The sequence below is a fragment of the Ursus americanus genome, chromosome 23 (assembly GCF_024610735.1).
Source record: "Ursus americanus isolate L20-20 chromosome 23, mUrsAme1.1.p, whole genome shotgun sequence".
NCBI classification, from domain to species: Eukaryota; Metazoa; Chordata; class Mammalia; order Carnivora; family Ursidae; genus Ursus; species Ursus americanus.
In genome coordinates, this window is record NC_142149.1 from 25,423,349 (window position 1) to 25,445,432 (window position 22,084).

The 22,084-nt window shown below is 39.6% G+C and overlaps 1 protein-coding gene across 11 annotated transcripts in view; it reads right to left on the reverse strand.

Moving 5' to 3' along the window:
* MBTD1 (mbt domain containing 1) overlaps positions 1-22,084 on the reverse strand; it is a 69,436-nt gene that overhangs the window by 10,367 nt on the left and 36,985 nt on the right. For 10 of the 11 annotated variants that reach the window (XR_015721307.1, XM_045773065.2, XM_045773064.1 and 7 more), the window contains 10 exons: positions 15,891-16,008; positions 13,067-13,201; positions 12,698-12,786; positions 12,250-12,484; positions 11,595-11,650; positions 11,149-11,253; positions 6,204-6,351; positions 5,248-5,330; positions 4,590-4,824; positions 4,011-4,088 (listed from right to left, as the gene is read on the reverse strand). Coding sequence is in view for 10 of the 11 variants with exons in the window: in XM_045773065.2 (XP_045629021.1) it covers positions 4,011-4,088; positions 4,590-4,824; positions 5,248-5,330; positions 6,204-6,351; positions 11,149-11,253; positions 11,595-11,650; positions 12,250-12,484; positions 12,698-12,786; positions 13,067-13,201; positions 15,891-16,008 (1,282 nt within the window). In the remaining variant the exon portion in view is untranslated. Of the gene's footprint in view, positions 1-186; positions 379-4,010; positions 4,089-4,589; positions 4,825-5,247; positions 5,331-6,203; positions 6,352-11,148; positions 11,254-11,594; positions 11,651-12,249; positions 12,485-12,697; positions 12,787-13,066; positions 13,202-15,890; positions 16,009-22,084 lie in introns of all 11 variants that reach the window. The other variant, XM_087854509.1, reaches the window with a different exon arrangement.

Consider the following 22,084-nt stretch of genomic DNA (forward strand, 5'->3'; position numbering starts at 1 on the left):
ATCCCTCCCTGATGATTCAACTTAGTGAAGTGACTACCAAGGACTAGTGAAGATGAAGTTTTTAGTTGAAAGGAAAAGAAAAATTTAATGAGTCAGCATCTGTCATGCCGGACCATGCTTTGTCTCCCGCCGCCCGACCCAGACTTTCACCCCCTGTAGTACCTGAGGTGCTGATGTGACTATTACCTGTTTTGAGGCTGGGACTGAACTCTCGGCTAGTGCTGGGAGGTGGGAAGGCCTCCGGGGCTGTCTGTGCTGGAAGGGTTCGATATGGAGGAGGAGTCAACTCTTCGTCACCAGAGAAGCTCCTCCGCACCCCACCTGTCATGGGCAGGCTCGACAAACTGACAGGCTTCTTCCCAACTGGCATCTTCCTCTCTAAATATCAAGTCAAACTAAAGTAAGCTTTTACTTACATGTGTGGTAAGAAAAGTGCATTATAACTAGGAAAGACTGTGTTGCATAGGATACTCTGAAAAGAGAACCAACTATGCAAGGTCTGTATTTCTGAAAACAAGGAGTGTGAGTGTGTGTACATGTGGCGGTGTATGTTTGGGATGAATGATGGGAGAGATTATTTCTGGTCTCTGAGAGTCTGGTAATCCTGGTTCCTGGCTCTTAATTTAAAATACAACAAAGCATTGCACGTGGCTGGTCCAGTCAATGGAGCACACGACTCTTGATCTCGGGGTTGTGAGATCGAGCCCCACATCTCGGGGGTGTAGAGACTACTTAAAAATAAAATCTTAAAAAAAATGAAAGAAAATACAACAAAGCAAAATGAACTACCTAGAACATTTAGTGTGGAGAACAGCTGGCTAACTTCCTTCAAGAAAATTTTATCTTGAGGGGGTGTGAAAATCTAATGGAAGAGAGAGATTTTAAAACCCTACCTGGGGGTAGCATTTCACTGCCCACGTAAGGCCAAACGTTGGCTTTTGGGGAGAATCAAAGAGCTGAATAAATGTATTATCTGGGTGGAAGGATTTTACTGATATGAAATGTGCTCCCCTACCTTTCGGTTTACAATCCAGTCTTTTAGAAAACACTTATAATTCTTACTCTGAAAAGCATTTCTACAATTTACAGCTTGTTGCCTGCAAGTACTTAAGCAATCTAATTTCTTTTGAAACACCTTTCGGTTATAGTTTTCTTAAGCAAACATAGGCCTGCAAAGACTCATACGATGCTTTCACCAGCAAAAAAAGTACTCTAAACTTTGCAAATACTGAACCAGCATATTGCATTAGTCAGGTTGAAAGCTGAAGGATACTTACATATCTCTGGGACTCTAAATTATATCTGTTTTCTTCCAGAGCATACAAATGACGAAGGCAAGAGCAATCAGAAATTATGCTTCACAAAATCAGGACTAAAAGATAAATCTAAGTCAGACAGTATTCCTATGTATATGTAAAATGGTCTGGAGACTAAGCGAGTAGTGAGTACACATTCAACTATCAATGGCCAAACCCAAATCACGTGCAGCAAATCATTTAGACTTTTCCTAATGTACGACACACTCTCCACTACTTATCACAGCCCCTGAAGATGGTTCAGAAATTGGTGTGCTGCGTTTCCTGCTCTAGAGTTACTAAACCTTGAAAAAAATAAGGCTTTTCAGATGGGCTAGAGCACATGCATACAACTGTCCATCTGATCCTCTTGGCAGAACATTATCATTATTCAGAAGCACTCGTTAATTGTTATCCCTTTATAGCATGAACACAGATCACTGCAAAACAAGCTAGAACAATGAAGCTGATCAACTACTTCTGTTAAAAAACAAAACAAAACACAAAACCACCAAACAAAAGACAACACTACCAAAGAACACACCAATGGATGATTTTGGGTACAAAAAGACCAAAGAGCTAGAAGATGAAACCACAGAGCCAGAATATAATAATCTCCAGGCAAACTTAAAAGCAGAAGAGTTCGTGGCTGATCTGCTAATGACGCTGTATGCAATGGATAAATTAGGTTTATGGACCCCAAATTCTTTCTTATTTGGGCAAGTCAAGTTTTGCAGGAAAAATGTCTAATGAACTATTCGGTGAGCAATACAAAAACAATAAAAGGAAAAGAGAGTTACAGTGAAGACTGCTGCTTCTTCATTATATGGCACTACAATTCCTTATCCTCAATTCCAAAATTCACAGTTTTCCTGTAAAACCTTGGCAACAAAACTGGACGTCACTTGGTGATAACTATTTATAAACTTTATTTGGCCCATTTAATGTAAACATTTACATATATTCTGCTTCAGAAAATGTGCCAGAGTCTGCAAGGGGTGTTACATAATATATGTACACACACTATACTTCTTTTCTAAAATCTGAAAAATTCTGAATTCCAAAACACATCTGGTCCTAAGGGTTTCTAATAAGGGACTGTGGGCTCATAGCCCTTTTCCTTCCTATGTCCAAAGGACAGCTTAAGGGCATGAGATGATGCCATAATATTAAGAGCTATTGCAACATTACAGTTAAAGAACGTGGTATATATTTACAGCCAAATTCATTATCCCAGCTAATCCAGAAATGTGGTACTATTAAACATCACTAAAAACTGGCATATTGATATTATTATCTCATTAGTTTCATACTTCTTCCCATGTCCCTGGCCCATTAACTCAAAATCGTTAAACCCCTTAAGCTGGAAACAAACACACCAAAAGTCACATTGAGGGAGGCATGTGAACTGAGTACACAATGCTCAGAAATTCTAAAAAATATGTCATGGAGTAATAAATGTTCTTAATTCAACACCCTGGAAAGAAAATTCTGAATCTCGGTCTTGTCCGACAGAAAGTGAAAAGCCACGCTAAGGCAGCCCGTGCTACCCAACCTCAGAGAAAGCTCAGTGATCACACGGTCTATGGTTAGTCCCCTGACAAAGCCGCCGTGTGAACTTTTCTTCCTCATTTCCAGACACATGGGGATTACTTTGCTCTGCCTGTCTGGAAATGTTCTCTAAGGTTCTTTCAGGTGAATGTCAAACTAGCAAGCAGCTAGTGGGCAAAAGAACTGGATAAACCGGGAGGCCTACACCTCTGATATAAAAGAGAGGGTGAGAGAAAGGCCTGGAGGTTACCAGTGTTGAGGCTGATGTGGGTTTCATGCCGGGAGGACACGAGAGCACCACGGCAGTGGGTGGTAGAAGTTTTTAGTCCTCCAGTGAAAAAAAATCTATAGACAAATGACTGTAATCAGAAAGTAAGGGTATATTTGATTCTTCATGCTGCTTCAGTCTCTCGGTTGTTAATGAGACAGATTGACACTTACTTGAACATATGGCAAGTCAGCTGGAAAAATCTGTTTTAGTTTTAATCCTCAAATGTACTTTTTACTTTTAAAAGTATCTTTTTTATAAAAATAATCTTATCTCAGAATGAATATTCCACGACAAGTGTCGTGAAGAGAAAAACCTGTGGCTTCCCATGTGTGTCGGGGGAAGATTTTAAGAGAATCAAATAGAGCTATCAATATATTCTATATTATTTTGGCTATTAATGCCAATAACCATTCACTGTAAGAAAAAATAATATAGAAAGCATATTTAGAAAAAAATTTTTAAGCCTGATTTTGTTAGCCATCAACTTGAATTTCTTATAAATCTCATTCTAGAGAGTTTTGTTTTATAAGGATGGGTTTCCTAGGCTCTAAGTCTGTTGTAAATATCAAGTACTTCCCTTTTTAAAGTTTTATAAAAAAGATTTAAAAAAAGAATTTTCAGTAGGTTTACATATTATCTCAAGAACTATTTGTACTCTATTTTTTACCATATGTATGTTTTAAAATATTACGGCGAACATTTTTCCTGTCCACTAAAATATGTTTCTCATTACTGAAAAGGTTTGCCTTTTATGGCATACTGCACCTTTAAGCAAAATACAAAATGCACAGTCATCGGCTCTCACAAGGGGTACTAGCTTTTGTGCAAGAATGCTGTGACCCCGATTGGTTAACAACTTAGGAAATGTATATAAACACCATGTGGTGACCCACTTTTCTTATGTCCTTTGTATTGCTGGGACTTAGCCTTTTTCTTCTGTTTTGATGAACCTGATTGGCTTTCTCTTGACGCTGAAAAATAAAAGGGAAAATTGGTACCAGATAAGCATTGTGAGCACACAATTCTAGATGCAACTTAGATGAATTATCTTTACCAAGACCATTATGCTTATAAAAAGTACAGGATGCTTGGAAAACAAGGGTGCTAGTTACTGTAAAATCCATGATACCAGACAGATTCCACTAGTCATTCAATAAGCACTCTTTATATATCAATACATTTTAGCCTCTAATTTCAAACTCATTAGAACAAGTCTAGCTGCATTTGGAGGGTGCTCTTACTGTGGTGTTTCTGTCTAGAGTCATTATGTAACTGACTACTGGGTTCACACTGCTGTGGCACTCATGGTCTCAGTCTGTGATAGTGCTGTGGAGTCTTAAGATCTTACCTGGCAACCAATCAGACAAAGGTATATTCTTGTCCTGTGAGCTCACAAGATGACTTATGTGAAACAGTCCTCTGGAGAATTGCTGATTTTTACAAAAGGACACCTTTTCTGTATACCAACTTACACTGTGATGCCGGAGGCTGTAGCTGATATCCAGTTAACTGACACCACCCTACAGGATAGAGGTCAGGGGACTCACAGTCTACCCACTGATCATACTCTTCTTCCCATCCATCAAAATGTATCCTCAAGAGACGGTGAATAATTCGAGTTACTGTGGCTACACATATTAACCGTGGCTCCATGAGATCTACTGCTTCTAATTTCATTCCTACACGAAATCCGTGATTTGGAACATCCTGACAGAGAGAAGCCAAACATTACCACTGGTGAAAAGAAGAAGGCATGAGTCCACTACCACCAAGAAAGAGGGGAAAAAAAAAAAAAAAAAAAGCAGTGTAACCAAACAGCCTAATTTTAAACCAAAAAAAATCACAAACAATTCTTTAATTATTAAAACATATGAAGGTGAAGTATTTAAGAACTAGTTAGGAAATGTATTCATTTCTATTTTACTCAGATTAAAAATGAAACAAAATTTGAAAACAAGCTTCATATCCTAGGTAAAGAAAATATACTGTTTTATCACTATATATTTGTTTGTTATTAATCTCCATTAAGAAATCCTAACATAAAGCAAAGACATTTTGATCAACAATGATTTGCATTTGTAAGGCATCAAAAAAATTCCATGTAATTATTGTGCCATTATTTAAATTTACCTTATTAAATAGTTTTACTGGTGCTGCAATGGAGCCAGTTTCCCTGAGGTAGTCAAACCATTTAAAAGGAAGTTTTGTGTAACCTGAAAAACACACCTGATTTAACTAGCAGTTCATTTAAAATTAGCAAAATATTAAAATGTAGATAAAAAGTTAACTTAGTACACACTAAGATCTCAGATTTTAGGTTATATAATAAACTTTTACCTCTTGCTCTAATACTGTCGAATGCAATCATTCTTCCATGTTATCAGGATTTTCTTTCATTTCTAGACAGACACAGGTGCACCTGCTTACCTAATGCAAAAGTGTCTCTTTCCTGTCTACTACAAGAATTTCAGACTTTTGCTTTTAAAATCCTAGGCTTAGGACAGTCTAGCATTTAATACCTCACAGTAATGTTCTTCTTTCTTTGCAAGAAAGAAAACTGGCTGGGCAAATACTAGTTTTACAGACCTCTGTTTTTATTTTTTTCCTCTTCTTAAGAGAAAAACCCAAGGCTTTGATATTGAAATTAGGAAAGACACTGGTTAAGCCTTGAGAGCTATTTAAGGTTATGCCTTATTTTTTTTTTTTTAAAGCCACATGATACTCCAAAGATGGAAACTTGCTCTCCCTCAAAGGCTTTAGCCTGTATCTATTTTTAACATAACTTTATGTGTGCATACATCACCATCTCAACAGGGCTAAGAGAATACCAATTCATATTATAAAATGTACAGATACTCAGGAAAATTCTATACTAATATAATTTATTAAAGCTAGCTAGAATACAGCGTTTTAAATTTTTAGAGCACTCCACAGCTCTTGTTGTGTATATGTATGTTTATATACATGGACACACATATCATAGGTTCACACAGCAGAAAATCCAGGGCTGTGTTAAATGATGTATGTAGACACCATGTAAAAAGAAGGCAAGGATAAAGACCCAAATACATATTAGGATGAAGTACCTCTAGGTGGAGTAAGTTCAATCATGTTAATTTCACAGAAACCAACAGGGAAAATAGAAGGGGAAGTTGCATGATAACAGAACCAGTCAGATCCATCTGCTGCTTCTGAGCCATCGATCCCAATCATCAGGAATCCATCAGCCAGCACCTTTTAAAATTAAGAGAATTCCAAGTATGTGAAATTAGATACCACTATTATAAAAGCGATCCTTTAAAATAAGTGACATTCTAAAAGAAAGGAAAATCTATTACATAAAGGTCTCTTAAAGTGAAAAATGCTTCTTCACTGAATTACGTTAGTAACTGAAGCGATAATGAAAAACCTCCGAAGACTGCAGTGTGTACCAGAACAAAAGCAGGGTTACACAGAAGTGACTTCGGAGGTCTAGGACAAACAGTGCCTTTGCCAGTGGCTAAGGTGCTGGCTGCTGTGGCCCCATGAAACAGGGCTGAGTGCTCCTCTCCAGTTTAACTGTCTTGTCTCGGCGAGGCTCGGAGTCTCATTCAGCGTAATTTTACTTCTTTCCTTCTGATATAGCACACAGAGGAGTTTTTCCAAACCTTTCCCAGCTTCGTCAAGTCTCTGCTCTACCTCTCTTATGCTGCACACACCCATGCTATTGTATAAGAGAAACTAAGGCCGCCCTGCGCAAGGGTCCCCATATTCCTTTCTTTGCACCCCGACTGTTGTAAGATGTAGTACCCTACCCCCCAAGACAAACTTTTCCATCTTATTACCGCTGGTACTTTGCTCCAAAAAACACTATTTCTTTCTTTTTTTTTTAAAGATTTTATTTTTATTTATTCGACAGAGATAGAGACAGCCAGCGAGAGAGGGAACACAAGTAGGGGGAGTGGGAGAGGAAGAAGCAGGCTCATAGCGGAGGAGCCTGATGTGGGGCTCGATCCCAGAACGCTGGGATCATGCCCTGAGCCGAAGGCAGACGCTTAACCGCTGTGCCACCCAGGCGCCCCAAAAAACACTATTTCTTATACTCTAATGTGTCCCAATTTCCATTACATTAAAAATATTTAAAAATACTTTTTTTTGAAACAGTTCACACTCACAGAAAAGGGACAAGAACAGTACAATGAACTCCTAAATACTTTACTCAGAGACCCACTGTCAGGTATATACTGTGAAGTCCTTGCAGTCTGATTTCTGTCCTGGTCCTACTAAAATGCTAAAATCACCAGTGACTAAGTTTGTCAAATCCAGTGCCTTTTCCCCAACACGTACCATCCTCAAACGTCAGCCACCCTGAAGTATCCCATACCTGCTGACTACTCTCAACTTTCTGAAACGTTTTCTCCCAGACTCTCATTACATTACAGTCCACTGAACTGATCTCATCTCTCCTGTCTGGTGATGTTCCTGTTGGTGCCGTCCTTTCACCTCCAACCCTTACATATTTGACGTTGGCCCTTTCCTTTCTGTTTTGGCGATGTCACCTACGCACATTGCTTCAGTAACCGACCTCCACGCTCACAACTCCTCTAGTTCTATTGGGAGCTTTGTCTCCCTTGCAGGGTCTTAGTCCTGCCTTCTCCCCTGTGCGTGCTAAACACACCTTCTCAGAGTCCATGCAGGGTGTCAAAGCCAGTTTCAAAGGTAAGCAAGCACCAGATCCGAGGACTCCCTCTAAAGTCAGTCCCTCTATCTGTGCCATGAACTCTCTCTCCTCTACCCTGAGAACACTGCTTTCAGGCTTCCTCTCTGGACATTTCCCATCTTACACAGCTTAACTATTCTTTGGTATGACCTCCATTCACACCAGAAAGCTCTTCCAACTTAGCTGATCACCAGAGCAAGCTCAGATGGCCTGACCAAGTATTCAAAACCTGCATGAGCCAGCTCCTGGGCGGCTCTGTCAGTTAAGCATCTACCTCTGGCTCAGGTCATGATCTCCGAGTCTTGGGCTCCCTGCTCAGTGAAGAGCCTGCATTTCCCTCTCCCTCTGCCCCCCTCCCCCCCAACCCATGCTCTCTGTCAAATAAATAAATAAAATCTTAAAAAAAAAAAAAAAAAAGAACCGAAGCCTGCATGACCTGGTTCCACATCATCTTTTAGTTTCTATCCCCAAAGTGCCTTTCTCCTAGTTGTTTCTTCTACATTGGATACGCACGGTAACTATCTCTTCAAGCTTAATAGCTTTGCCTACACCTTTGGGATGGGCTACCCTCACCCACACGGGATTCCCTTCCCCTTTTCTAACTGCACTGACTAGAGTAGGGACTAATATATAACCTTTAGCAGACCAAGCCAGAGGCTCAGCTCAGCCAGAATTTCTCTCAGGATTAGGGTTAATAGACACTGAGACTGTTGTCAAGTCATGGGCTGGAGCTGGAACTGAAAGCCTATCATACAGAACGGAGCTAGTGGCCACACATGAGTGAGCAGAACTCCAACCCCAAGAGTGAAAGACAAGTGGCAGAGACTCAGAGCACAGATGGGACAAAGAGGCTTGGAGAAGTGGAGAAAATTCCACTGGGTTTATGGCTTTCAGGTTCTCATCCCTGCGTCCTTGAATGTCTAGGACACTGCCTTGGCCTTAGGGTAACTTTCCTAAAGCTAACTTGAGTGGGTTTCTCTTCCTTACAAAAGAAAAGCCTTGGCCAGAATACTCAGTGAAAAGTTTTTTTGGGGGGGGAGGAGGGTAGAGTGAGCGCATGTACAGGGGGAGGGTGGCGGGGGGGGGCAGGGGAGGGAGAGAAAATCTTAAGCAGGCTCTGCGTGTGGAACCTGACACAAGACTTGATCTCATGACCCTGAGGATCACGGCCTGAGCCGAAATCAAGAGTTGGACGTTCAACCGACTGAGCCCCCCAGGCGCCCCACAGTACAACTTGTTTGATGTGTACTGTGTGAACAACTTGTCTGTTCCTCAATCTGGCCTGTGCTTTCCTTTTTTTTTTTTTTTTAATTTTTTTTTTTTAATAATGATTTTTTATTATATTATGTTAGTCACCATACAGTACATCCCCAGTTTTCGATGTAAGGCTCGATGATTCATTAGTTGTGTATAACACCCAGTGCACCATGCAATATGGCCTGTGCTTTCCTATCTTGATGCTTTTGTGCACATCCTCTTTCTACAACAGTTTCCTCCTGGCATCTCTGCTGGGCTGTTTTTCCCAATCCTCAAGGTAACGTTTTCAAATATTTTCTCTTCTATAAAGCTTTCTCTGATTCTCTGAGACAATGTGATCTCTCCTTCATTTGAATTCCAATAGTACTGAGTACCTTTCTTAAGTCATAGCTGATCCTGAATCAAACTTCTTCTTATATATCTTACCTTGTTCCACAAGACAGTAAGCTTTTTTGAGTACAAACCAATGGCCCTCGTTCCCCAAACTATCAGAATCACCTAGAGAATTGTATCTTTTTTGAACAAATACATTATCGTATGTAATACTTCTTATGATTCTGATTGAGTAGGTCACAGAAATCTATGTTTTATTTATGTATTTATTTTTAAAAGTAATTTTTTGTTTTTAGATTTTATTTATTTGAGAAACAGCAAGGGACAGAGAGAGAGAGAGCGTGGGGAGAGGGGTAGAGGCAGAGAATCTCAAGCAGACTCCGTGCTGAGCATGGAGCCCAACATGGGGCTCAATCCCATGACCCTGAGATCATGGTCTGAGCTGAAACCAAAAATTGAACGCTTAACCAACTGAGCCACCCAGGCACCCTGGAAATCTGTTTTAAATCATAGTAGGTGATTCTGACGACTAGTGAGGTAAAGCGGAAGAACATTAGCTTAGAGCCGGTCTCGTCTAGCTGTGTGACCTTGAGCGTAAGAGCCTTGGACATGGCAGCAATCATAACTGTTTTTAATTCTTTTGGCTCAAGGCTTTAAACTGGATTGAAATGCAAATCACAATTTAAGCTATCCCTTATGTAAACAGACTCTGGATCAGTGATTCTTTTTTTTTTTAAAGATTTTATTTATTTATTCGACAGAGATAGAGACAGCCAGCGAGAGAGGGAACACAAGCAGGGGGAGTGGGAAAGGAAGAAGCAGGCTCCTAGCGGAGGAGCCTGATGTGGGGCTCGATCCCATAACGCCGGGATCATGCCCTGAGCCGAAGGCAGACGCTTAACCGCTGTGCCACCCAGGCGCCCCTGGATCAGTGATTCTTAACCATGGGTGTACTGGAGAACTACCTGGGGACTTAAAAAAAAAAAAGGAAATGCTAGGGCCCCCCAGCAGACTGATGAAATTAGAACAGGGATGAGGTGGGCACTTAAGAGGTCTGGTCACCTGTATTTTTTTAAGTTCCCCAGGGTATTCTAATGCCTACTTGAATTGAGAAACACTCTTCTAGATCTTTTCATAAAAACAGCTTCAGGAGAGAGGGAAAAAAGAAGAAATGGGGGCGCCTGGGTGGCTCAGTTGTTAAGCGTCTGCCCTGAGCTTGGCTCATGATCCCAGGGTCCTGGGATTGAGTTCCGCATCGGGCTCCCTACTCAGCTTGAAGTCTGCTTCTCTCTCTGCTTGCTGCTCCCCCTGCTTGTGCGCTCTCTCTCTCTCTGTCAAATAAATAAATGAAACCTTAAAAAAAAAAAAAGGAAGAAATAAAGTACTACCAAAAGAAGAAAAAAGTACAAAAGGAAAAAAAAAACAGGAAACTAAAGATAAACTTGGCCTTGTTACAATTCTGTGCTGGATTAGCTCTGAACAGGAAGTAAGTTAAATAGATATTCTTCCTCTCAGAATATATACCTTCATAAATAAAGCCAGCAAACTCAAGATGACAATCTTAACAACAAGCTATATAAAAACTTATGAAAACTGAAGTTTGTTTTACTAGTATCCTTCTCCCCAGTGAAGATCCAGATACATACCTTTTATGTCAGAATGAATATGTTGCCTCCTTCTCCTATTACCTTAAACCCAGTTTTCACAATTGCATTTCTATATTTGAAAACCTATAGTCTTACCTTTCTAATAGTCGCGACACATATTGTGGAAAGATTTAATGGGTCTATAGCTTCCAATTTCATTCCTTCCTTGAACCATTCCCCACTCTGGTCTACTTCTTTTACCTAAAGAATTACATGAAAGCACATCCACTGTTACAAATGTTATCATTTTAATAATTAAAATATTACCAATTTGAAAATGCTTATCAGATGAAAATACCAAATACCTTCTCCTACCTACCTAATATTATAACTCAAACTTCCGTCAGAGAATAGAGAGAATTCAGGCAAATAGACAGAATTGCAGAATAATTATAATCAATAGTTGTGACACCTATGGATCACAAGGTCTTAATCCTTTTAAGTGAACAAATGTAATTGTGATTTCCATAATGTTAGGAAAAAACCCACAACCCTCTTTCAAACCTAATTTACAAATGAGGGTTCTTATAAAAACTTCTTACCTTAGCAAATAAATGTGGTGGTGTATCAAAATGTCCATCCTGTTTCTTTGTAATATCTACAAGGAAAAGTTACATACTAATCTGTCAGCATTTGTGAGAAGACCAAAAACCACGTTTCTTTGAAGGTTTCAAACTCACAAGGTATGTATACTCTAGAACATGGCAGAAATACATGCCTTCTACATTTATGGTGAAAAATATCCTCTAACAGTCTCTCTTCAGAGTCCATGTGCTATTAAATACATTCGGAATGCTGGTAATTCCCTAGTTAGGGAATCACAACTTAGGAGGTATGCTTTAATGTGTTCAGTATTAAGTCTAACCACATTTAATCTTGCTCTTTTGATTAGACCTGAATGCAAAGGGAAAGGCTACCTTTAGATCTTTCAAATGGGCTGGCTGGGAAAAGTGTAAGACAACAAATGTTGTTGTGACCAGAAGTGCATTCTATTTGAATTGAAACAAGCGGAAGGAACATAAAGGAGTCAGGACCCTCCTATACTCGTGTGAACCTTCCCTATCAAGGTGGAATGAGCAGCCCAGACAACTAGAATGCTACTTCTGGTCTCTGCTATTCTGTAGAGAAAAAATAAGCAAGTAGTGCAATTTTGCCTCCATGCTGTTTTCCACAGGCGGTCTTGTCACCGGTGCTTACCGGATCTCTTGAATCGATGGCCTATGCTTCGAGACCAGCCGATAGGGTGGATCAGCGGGCTGTGCATATGACACCAGAAGTCATCTGTTCTATCTTCACTCTCTTCGTACACTAGTCTCAATCTTCCTCCGATTACACTTTCCACCACTGCCACTCGTGTGCGACACAAATGCCTCTTGTCAACCACTTCCACTCTCATGCAAGGTTTGAAAGGGTACTGCATACTCTCTGTAACCTTCAACAAAAGCAGACAAAAACTGTTCGGCATTCATGGCAAGGGTTTACAAATGATTCCAACATCGCACCATTAAAAATACGGAGTGCACTTGACATTTAACTAGACCGTCTGGCTCACTAAATTAAAACAATTCCTTAAAAAACTTCCAGGCTATTTCTTTTTTAGAACTCTTAATTGACACTTCAGTCCTTTCTAAGATCCTGTCTTTACCTTCTGTGAGAAATCGGGAGGAAGTGTTTTGGCACCAGTAAGTCGTTTCACTAGAAAAGCTTTCCAGTTTGTATACTTATGCTGAATAGCTAAAACAAAAGAAATAACCAGTTACACTTTAGCAAAGAGTAGAAGTGCTTCATCAACTATTTTTTTTTAAACCACAACAATTTTCCCTGAAATTCAGAGTATTAAGGTTCTGCAGAAGAGTAACAAAAATAGAGAAAACAAGTATATCTTGCCAGCATATGAGTTACGTGAAACCAAAAAGTATTATTGTAATGTTGACATCACTTGAATATTACTGTGTGTGACACTGCACGGAAGTACACGTATTTTAATTACAGTAGGGGTAAAGAGGCCGCTTACTTCTAGGAGGGACAAGAGGTTTTCCACTGGCTGCACACCAGCCAACCGGATGGATGTCAGAGCCACAGACATTGCACCAGAAGTCCAGCCCGGGGTCATTTTCAAATCCTTCATATCTTAAAAGGGCGTTGTAACCTGAAACCAACAAACCCATCACCACATAATAAGAAAATGAAATGAAAGAGAAGAGGGCCTAGCTGCTGGCACTGGGTGCCAGAGGTTAGCGTGCACCCCCAGTAGAATCCCGTGTAGGGCGTGTAAGCAGACAGACGGCTGCGCCCTTCCCCACTCCCCCAACTCTGAGACTGAGTTAGCAGAACTGGGGGCAGTGTGAGAACAGGCATTTCTTTTCTTTTCTTTTTTTTTAAAGATTATTTATTTATTTATTTATTTATTCGACAGAGAGGGAGACAGCCAGCGAGAGAGGGAACCCAAGCAGGGGGAGTGGGAGAGGAAGAAGCAGGCTCACAGCAGAGGAGCCTGAAGTGGGGCCCGATCCCACAACGCCAGGATCACGCCCCGAGCCGAAGGCAGACGCCCAACCACTGTGCCACCCAGGCGCCCCGAGAACAGGCATTTCTAACAAGTCCCCAGGTGAAGCTGCTGCTACTGGTTTACCGATCAAACTGTGAGAACTGTTTGTATAATGTCATTAGTTTAACTGTTTTCAGAGCATGGCTTCCCCCCTTTTAATGTATTTTAATTTTACCCCCCGTTTCTTCAATTCTAGAAAAGAAATTCTCACTGGAAACAGGGGTGGGGAAAGTCCTATCAGAATGTGTAGTTTTGAAAATAAAAGAAAGAAGGTTATGGTAAGTGAGTAAAACCTTGTCAAGTTACAGAAATCCAGTTAAAGTAACATTTCAAAGAAACTGCTTTGTCTAGCTGATTGATGACCAAATATTTTTGGATAATTTGGATGTAGCTACCTCAAGAGTCTAATTTTTTTCTGTCCTATTTTTTTGGAAATAAAATGTGAAAATGGTAAAAAAAATTCAATAAACACAAATAAAAAGTATGTGAAAGGACTTAAAGACTGTACGTACTAATAAGCAAACGTGAAGCCTTCCCTCTTAGAAAGAACAAAAAAAATGTATGATCTATCCTGTGTATAATTTAATAAACCTTCTGTTGGTAGCAGATTACAATTTAATTTAAGGCCTTCAGGGGAATAAAACAGGCCCAACAAACTTATATTCCAGGCAGGGAGCTAAGTTCAGTCAGCATTTTTATGTGTTAAGATCTGTGATGAAAATTTATAGCATTAAACCTTTAGTTTTAAAATTCAGGAATTCACAGAATAATTCATGAGTTTGCCAACTGCTGCTGAGCTCTTAGCTCATGATTAACATCAGGCTCAATTCTAAAACGTCATTAAAGTGGCTTAAAATAAGATCTGTGATGCAATTAGATAAAATCAAAATGTAAAACTGGAGATGGAAGGGAGAAATAATTCTTGGATATTAAACACATTGATCTTTAGAGCTATTTAAATGCAACTGGCTCAAACATCTAGGACAGAAAGAATACGTTGTTTTAAAATATGGGGTAGAGAACAATGCAAGCATTGAGGGAACGCTGTACAGCTGGGGGATGTTTCGGGAAAAAGCTGGGAACTGAATTGGGTAAAATGTCTGTGCAAAGGCACAGAGGTGCTAACATGCTCTGTGAGGGAGGAGGGAGAACTCGCCTCATCAGAACACGGATAGCATTTCTGTTGGGAAACAATGAAAACTTTGGCCAGTGGTCTATGGAGCAACTCGTCAATAGCTATAAATGTCGACCATCTCGATTCTTTAAGGACAAAGAAGCGATTAAAGATGCTTGAGCAGTCAAAAAAAAAAAAAAAAAAAAAGATGGCTGAGAAGAAAATAGCAGATCATCTTTAGTAAATCAAGTCTGTCAGCAGTACATAGCGAGCTGTGCGCAGGGTGTTTGGGGGAGAATGGCTGGAGAGAGGAATAGAAAGAGTAGGATGCATTAGATACCTCTGACTAATTTAAGGACAACTTATCTGAGTGGCTGCACCCCCGACCCCTGCCACCCGATAAAGTACTCAGTGCCCTACCGTACCGCTCACTGAGCGCCTCATCATAAATGCAGTCAGCATTTGGCAGATGGCAGCTCACGGGATAAACGAGGTCTCATACTTCTGCACATCACCTGCCCATAGTGTCCAACACAGTACATACCTAACGCAGTTATGTGATGAGCAACAGGTAACAAGGACTAGGGTACATAGAAAGCAGTGGGAGTGAAGAAAAAGAACCCAAGATACATGAAATTATCAACACTAGTTTACTTTTGGTATTATGGACCTTATCACTCTTCTTAGCACCTCAATTTTTTGTTACTTTTCAAAGTATTCCCTATATCAGAGTTTGGCAAACTACATAACGGCCCACAATCTGGCCTACTGCCTTATAGTCTGCCATTTCAGAATGGTTTTACATTTTTAAATGGTTGAAAAAAATCAAAGGAAGAGTAACATTTCATGAAACGTGACAGTTATATAAAATTCAAATTTCAGTGCTCGTAAATGAAGTGTCCCTAGCACACAGCCATGCCTACTCATTTATGTATTGCTACGGCTGATTTCTCGCTACGATGGTTGAGCTGAGGAATTGTGACAGAGACTGTACTGCTCACAAAGCTAAAAGTATTTACCGTCTTATTTTTTTATAAAATTTTTTTTTGCTAACCTCTGCCCTTTTATCGTATTTATCATTTACTCGGCAACAGCTGGGAAATTTACAAATACGCTTTCTTACAAGTTACAAAAACATACTGGCATTTTCTGGTAAATTATTACGTGTGCTTTCACCTGCTAATTTTACAATTCCAGCAATCCAGAAGACTTTGGTAGGTAGGCTGCAGTCTGTATTGGGAACTTCTACTCTCACATTTTCTGAGATATCACCCCAGCAGGTCCCCATAGGTGCCTGTCATATAAAAATTATTAAGTTATATTATTAACATAAAGTCCAAAACACATTATTTAAAATAAGCATTCCCATCAATAACAGACATATTAAATAAAAAATGCCATTTAATTCATTCATTTTTCTCTAAAAATAGTTACTTTCCTTTTCACAGAATTCTATTTGGAAAAAGCCAGTGTCAGGGGCAAGCTCAAGATGAAGAGAATTTCACATATATTAGAAAAGATCCATGTCAACTTCAAAATTCAACACTGTCCTAATTTAAGACCTGAGCAGCAATTTTTGTAAAAGCTATCACAAACTCAATAGATTTCACAGGATAAAGCAGAGAAACTTGTTATTTTTAATATACGCTGAATGAACACACTTTACCTTAACCTGCTAATTTTAAAGGGTCTGTCCAAAGAGCGGAAAGAAAAATAATTTCAATCAGCAACGTGCTTTCCAATAACGGGAGAAACAAAACTTAGTTATATCTGTATTTTCGACTTAAATTCATAAAACAGAAATATAGTCTGTTAAAACAGACATGGCAAAAGCACCAGATAAAGTTATTAAAAAGGTGGAGTTGAAGAGTTTTTGGAGATGCATACCATGATAAATTGTTAAATAATTTATTATTTCTAAACAAAGAGGAAACGTTCAATGTTAGAACTGGTAATCACTAGCCTCCACACCACATGTTTAGGATGGGGACTCAGAAAGCTGATTACAAATGAGCATCATGAAGAGATTTTTCCAAGTCTAACATGCCCAAATTACAATTTCCATTACATTTTAATCCTTAAAACTTGAGGCCATTTACAATTATTTGAAGTTTATGCAACGGTTAATTAAATCAAATAAGTGAATTTAGGAATATAAATGCTGATAATACTAAACAGTCTCTGTGACCTTGACAATCAGCTCCTCATTAAATATAATTTAGAACCCTGAACATAGAGAAAAGGACTGGGTGAGGTTATAAAAGACCTGATACTACGAACAAATCAGGAGAAGACAAAACAGCTTCAGAGCTCAAAGATGACCAAACAAAGACATCTAAGAGTTACACGATCTAGCCAATTTGAACATTGGGTAAATGTCTTCCATGCAAGGCTCCTCATACTTTGGTGGATGCCAACCCAACAGGAGGATTAGCCTAAAACAGTACTCAACCCCTATCCTATCAACAGTTCATGACATTTCTGAAGGAGAGGAAGAAAAGGTCAAATAATCCTGAACTGGAGTAAATCTGGACACCAAAGACAGAATCAAATTATGGCTCTTACTTTAAGTAGCACGAGCAACGAACATGCCTTTGTAACTTGGAGACAGTGGCCTATCTCAAATAGTTGTGATTCTGGAAGGGTACATGTAACGATCTCCCTGAAGCTGTGCAAAAAACAATACATCCATTTTGACTACCTCTTTCTGCTGTTTTTGAACTGAAAGACTGGACTCTTCAGGTTCTGCTATCTCCCCCTATATCATTCTAGACTGTAGGGCCATCCCTATTGCCAGCAGGTATGATCAGAAAAGGAGAGGCTGGAAGGATGAGAGGTAACGTAGATTAAGCTAAGACATATTAACATAAAGACCATGTTTTCATTTCCGTGAGGATGAACCAATTAGAGCAGACAGATGAAGCTAAATGTATGCACTAAATTAAGGCAGGGTATCCACCCCTCTTTGTTTGGCTGCCAAATCTTGTGGAATGGGTTTATTTTTTGTCGAGAATAAAGAAGCACGGCTATGCTGATAAATTGGGGGTTAGGTTGGCATACTGCTAAGTGAAGTTGGCATAGAGTACTCTTCTTAGAGCTAGATACGACAATTTCACCAACTTTTTTTTCCTTAACAATTATTTGCAGAGAATAACTTTTAGTCACAGTTTATTAAAGAAAATAAAGTGTCAATATGCTCACTTAAAAAATGAGGATAATATTCACTTTATTGGGGGATATTATGTTTTTGTCCCTACAGTCTGGATTGGTATAGGAGAAAGTAGCAGAAAGTGACATTTGTTCTTGCCTGTAAGGTTGTGGTTCTGCTAGGCCCTCTTAAACCAATCCATATGGTTTACTCTAAGAAACAAAAAATGAAGAAACAAAAACAACAACAAAAAAGAGCACCATAGTTTCTACGTAGCATGTGCTCAATGTGTTGAAATAATAAGGTAATTTTCACAGATATATCTGCCCTTTTGTTTAAAATGAATACTCTTAAGTGTGGAAGACTAAATGACCCAGGGCTTGACAGCCATCTTCATCCAAGTCATCTGTCTTCTCTTGCTGGCAGGAGGGATACCTCTGAAAGTCTGGATTGGCATAGCATGAACTAGCAGAACCATAATTTACAGGTAACAACAAATTTACCTTCCAGACTCAGGACGAGAGGTCCACCTCAGGCTCCTCCCAAATCAGGAAGATCTGCTTCACCACTTCCTGCTCCAGGGCCACTCGTGAGGGCTATCTGGGAGCGACTCTCCTTCCCTGCAAGGTAAGCTGTCATCAGGTCCTGCAGGACATGGCCAAATCCAAATGCTGAGGGCTCCCCAGCACAAATGAATGATAACCTCCACCTGACTGTCTATAAAAAAAAAATAACTGGGTGGGAAGTCTTATTTTCTGCACTTCAAGAACATTCCCAGATAGTCCAACAGCCCAGATGTCTAGACTCTCAGAGGGCTGATACACTGCACATATGATGTTTCGTGGCAGAAATACAAATTTCCCTCCACGGAACTGCCAACCGGTTTTGATAACCACCCACAATCTTCAACAAGCGGGCAGAGGTTAGCCCTGAAGTTGCACACCGGTAACCAAGAAAGAACCTATCCCAATGACGGTACATGACAAACATACAAAAAGCCACCAATGAAAGACTAGCAGGCATATGATTATTAAAGTTCATCCAACAGAGAAAGATGAAGTATTATTTGGCCTAAAAGGGAAGAAAACATTATAGAAAATTAACTGGAAAGAAAGTAGAACTCCTAAATGCTACTTGCTGGAACTGGCAGATTCAAATAGGAAAACATTTTTGTTCCCTCTTTCTCCAGAAAGTCCACTCACCTTTTGATTTGAGACCAGAATGTACTTTTTGAGGTGGTGGCAGCAGGATGAGGGGGCGTGTAAGTAAAGTATAAAAGGAAAATGGGATGCGTGGGGTGGCAGCAAGATTAAGAATGGGAGAATGTGGTGTGTGTGTAAAAAGGGATAGGAAGCAGTGGCTACTAATTTGAAAGGCATAAAATAGCCCACAAGTAAAAAAACCAACAATGTATTAAACCAATACTGGGTAAGAATCAGGAGATCCAAACAGAAAATCAAGAACCACTTTAGAAAACAGACCAAAATTAAAACAATCTAGATTATTTGGACTTTCTTTAAAACATAAAAAAAAAAAAAAGACAGGTGATTTTTATCATACTAGAGTCCACTGTTTTCCTGTAGAAATTCTATCATGGCAAGACCAGTGACAGCTAACCCAGATGAAGCACTAACAAGTGCCAGAAACGAACTGAAGTTTTATTTCCATTAGGAATTAATTCTGCAATCTAGGATGACATACTGAAGATTCTAACTTTAGTGAGAATGGACATGAATATTTATCTTCAACTTTCAGTCGTGTGTATGTGCGGTCAAGGCTAGGGGAAAAAAGCCAAAAAGAATTTTACTTGAAATGGAATATTTTACTAATAAACACATACTTGAGAAATGGAGCGTGAGTTTTACTATAAAGAGAAACTATGTTATTGTACATATGCAAACAAAAAGACTTTTGTTTTTGACATTGAAATACAAAAATATACTTGTACACTTGTTGCAAACCAGTGCGGATAACCTTACCTTCTCAAAACACCTGGCATACAGGTCAGGCGTCAAAGAGAGGATTAGAATATACCATGTAAGTGATACCAGGTATATTTGTGGAGGCAGTGAAGTCAGCTTTAAAGTTATGGTATACGTGTGTACAAAAAAATAACAAAACTATAACTGTTATCAAGGGAGAAAGAAGTAGGATGATTTCTGATCATAGCAGTGAGTTATCAACAAGGCACCAGAGTATACAGTCCAGTATCAAATGAAAGCAATCTCAAGTCTCTAAATACATGACTAAAGGATTGATTTACGTTTCACCTCTACTCGATATTAGCACATTTTGGCCTGTGCTGTAATCTAGAAAAAAATGTTTTACTTGACTTTAAAAGGCAAGTAACGGGAAACAGGACTGCTTCAGTTGAAAAGACTACAGTCTTGGGGGGCCTGGGTGGCTCAGAGAGTTAAGCATCCAACTCTTGGTTTGGGCTCAGGTCATGATCTCAAGGTTGTGAGACTGAGCCCCATGTTGGGCTCTGGGTTCAGCACAGAGTCTGTTTAAGATTCTTTCCCACTCCCTCTCAGCATCTCCCCCAACTTGTGCCCTCTCTCTCTAAAATAAATAAGTAAAATAAAATCTTTAAAAAAAATAAAAATAAATTAAAAAAAAAAAAAGACTACGGTCTTTCAAAAAAAAATAAGAATACTTCAAAGCTCAATGTTCGGCATACATATCGATCAACTGGAGGCTCTCGTGTTCGAACATAAATTACTGGAAGAAAATCACCTGTGATCTCAGGACTGTATGCAGTGCGCCTAACTGGCCCTGATACTGCGGTCATAGTTTGGGTTTTTCCACAGTTAGGATAGATATAGATACTGCTTTTAGAGGCTGTGAAAAAATAGGAAATATATATAAAAAATAGAAAAAAATGTATATATATATATATATACACGCACACACACACACACACATATATACACATACTTGAGAAATGGAGTGTGAGTTTCACTGTATCTATATTTATTTATTTGTCTGATATATACCTATCTGTCTCTGCCCCTTGTTCCTGGCACAGAGCTCTTAAAACCTCTGTTATTTCCTAAGTGATAAGAGCACCAGGAGCATCTTTTGTTCTCATCGGTCTCTGACCCTGGTCCTGACATCGAGCTCCTAAATCCTTTGGAATCTCTTAAGTGATAGGAGCACTTTTGTTCTGATGAGGAGACTCTGGGTAGGCTCCTAGACAGCCTCAGGATGGGGGCTGGTTGCCAGCAAGACCAGCCTATGAGTAGAAGCTTAGAACCACTGGCCCCAGTCCCCATCCTCTGGGAAAGGGAGAGGGTGTGGAGACTGAGTTCATGACTGGTCAGATCTATACTATGAAGCCTTCATCAGAATCCCAAAATATAGGCTTCCCCTGCCACCCGAAAGTAGATAAAATCATAACTATAACCAAAAAACCTTTTTTAAGCCAAAATGGCATAAGGTGAGAAAGCACTTTCTGTTTCCGGAAAGCAAAAATCCGTTTCTGATTTCTTTTGGTTGGTGAAAACAGGTACTAATGCAGGCCTTTCGTAAAAGTGAAGTCGTGTAAAGCGGACTTTCGGACAGTGAAGGAAATCTGTATATGGGGTTCAGAGAGCTTCTGGGTTGGTGATCACATGGGGGTGCTAGGAGAGTGGCACACCCAGAGAGGGCATGAAGTTCCATGCCCTTTTTCACAACCTTGCCTTACCTATCTTTTCATCTGGCTGTTCACCTGTACTGTTTATTATACTTTACAATAAACCGGCAAATGTAAGGGTTTATCTCCCTGAGTTCTGTAAGCCATTCTAGCAAATTATTGAGCCCAAGGAGCACGTCATGGGAACCCTGATTTAGAGCCAGTTGGTCAGAAGCAGAGGTAACAACTGGGACTTTGGATTGGTATTGGACGTGGGGCTAGTCTTGTGGGACTGAGCCCTTAACCTGAGGGATATGATGCTAACTCCAGGCAGACAGTGTCAGAATTGAGCTGAATTGTCAGACACCCAGCTGGGGTTAGAGAATTCTCTGATGTGTGGAAAACCTGCTCACCTGGTGTCAGAAATACTGTGTGGTAGCAGTGCATGAGTAAAAGAAACACAGGAACGTTTTTCCTACGGGGGCTTACTTAAAAACTACATTAAAAACAAAACAAAACAAAACTAGAAAACTTTAAATTATGGAAAGCAGGGTAAAGCCCAAAACTGAAATATAATCTGGCTACTGAAAAAAGTAACAAGAGTTT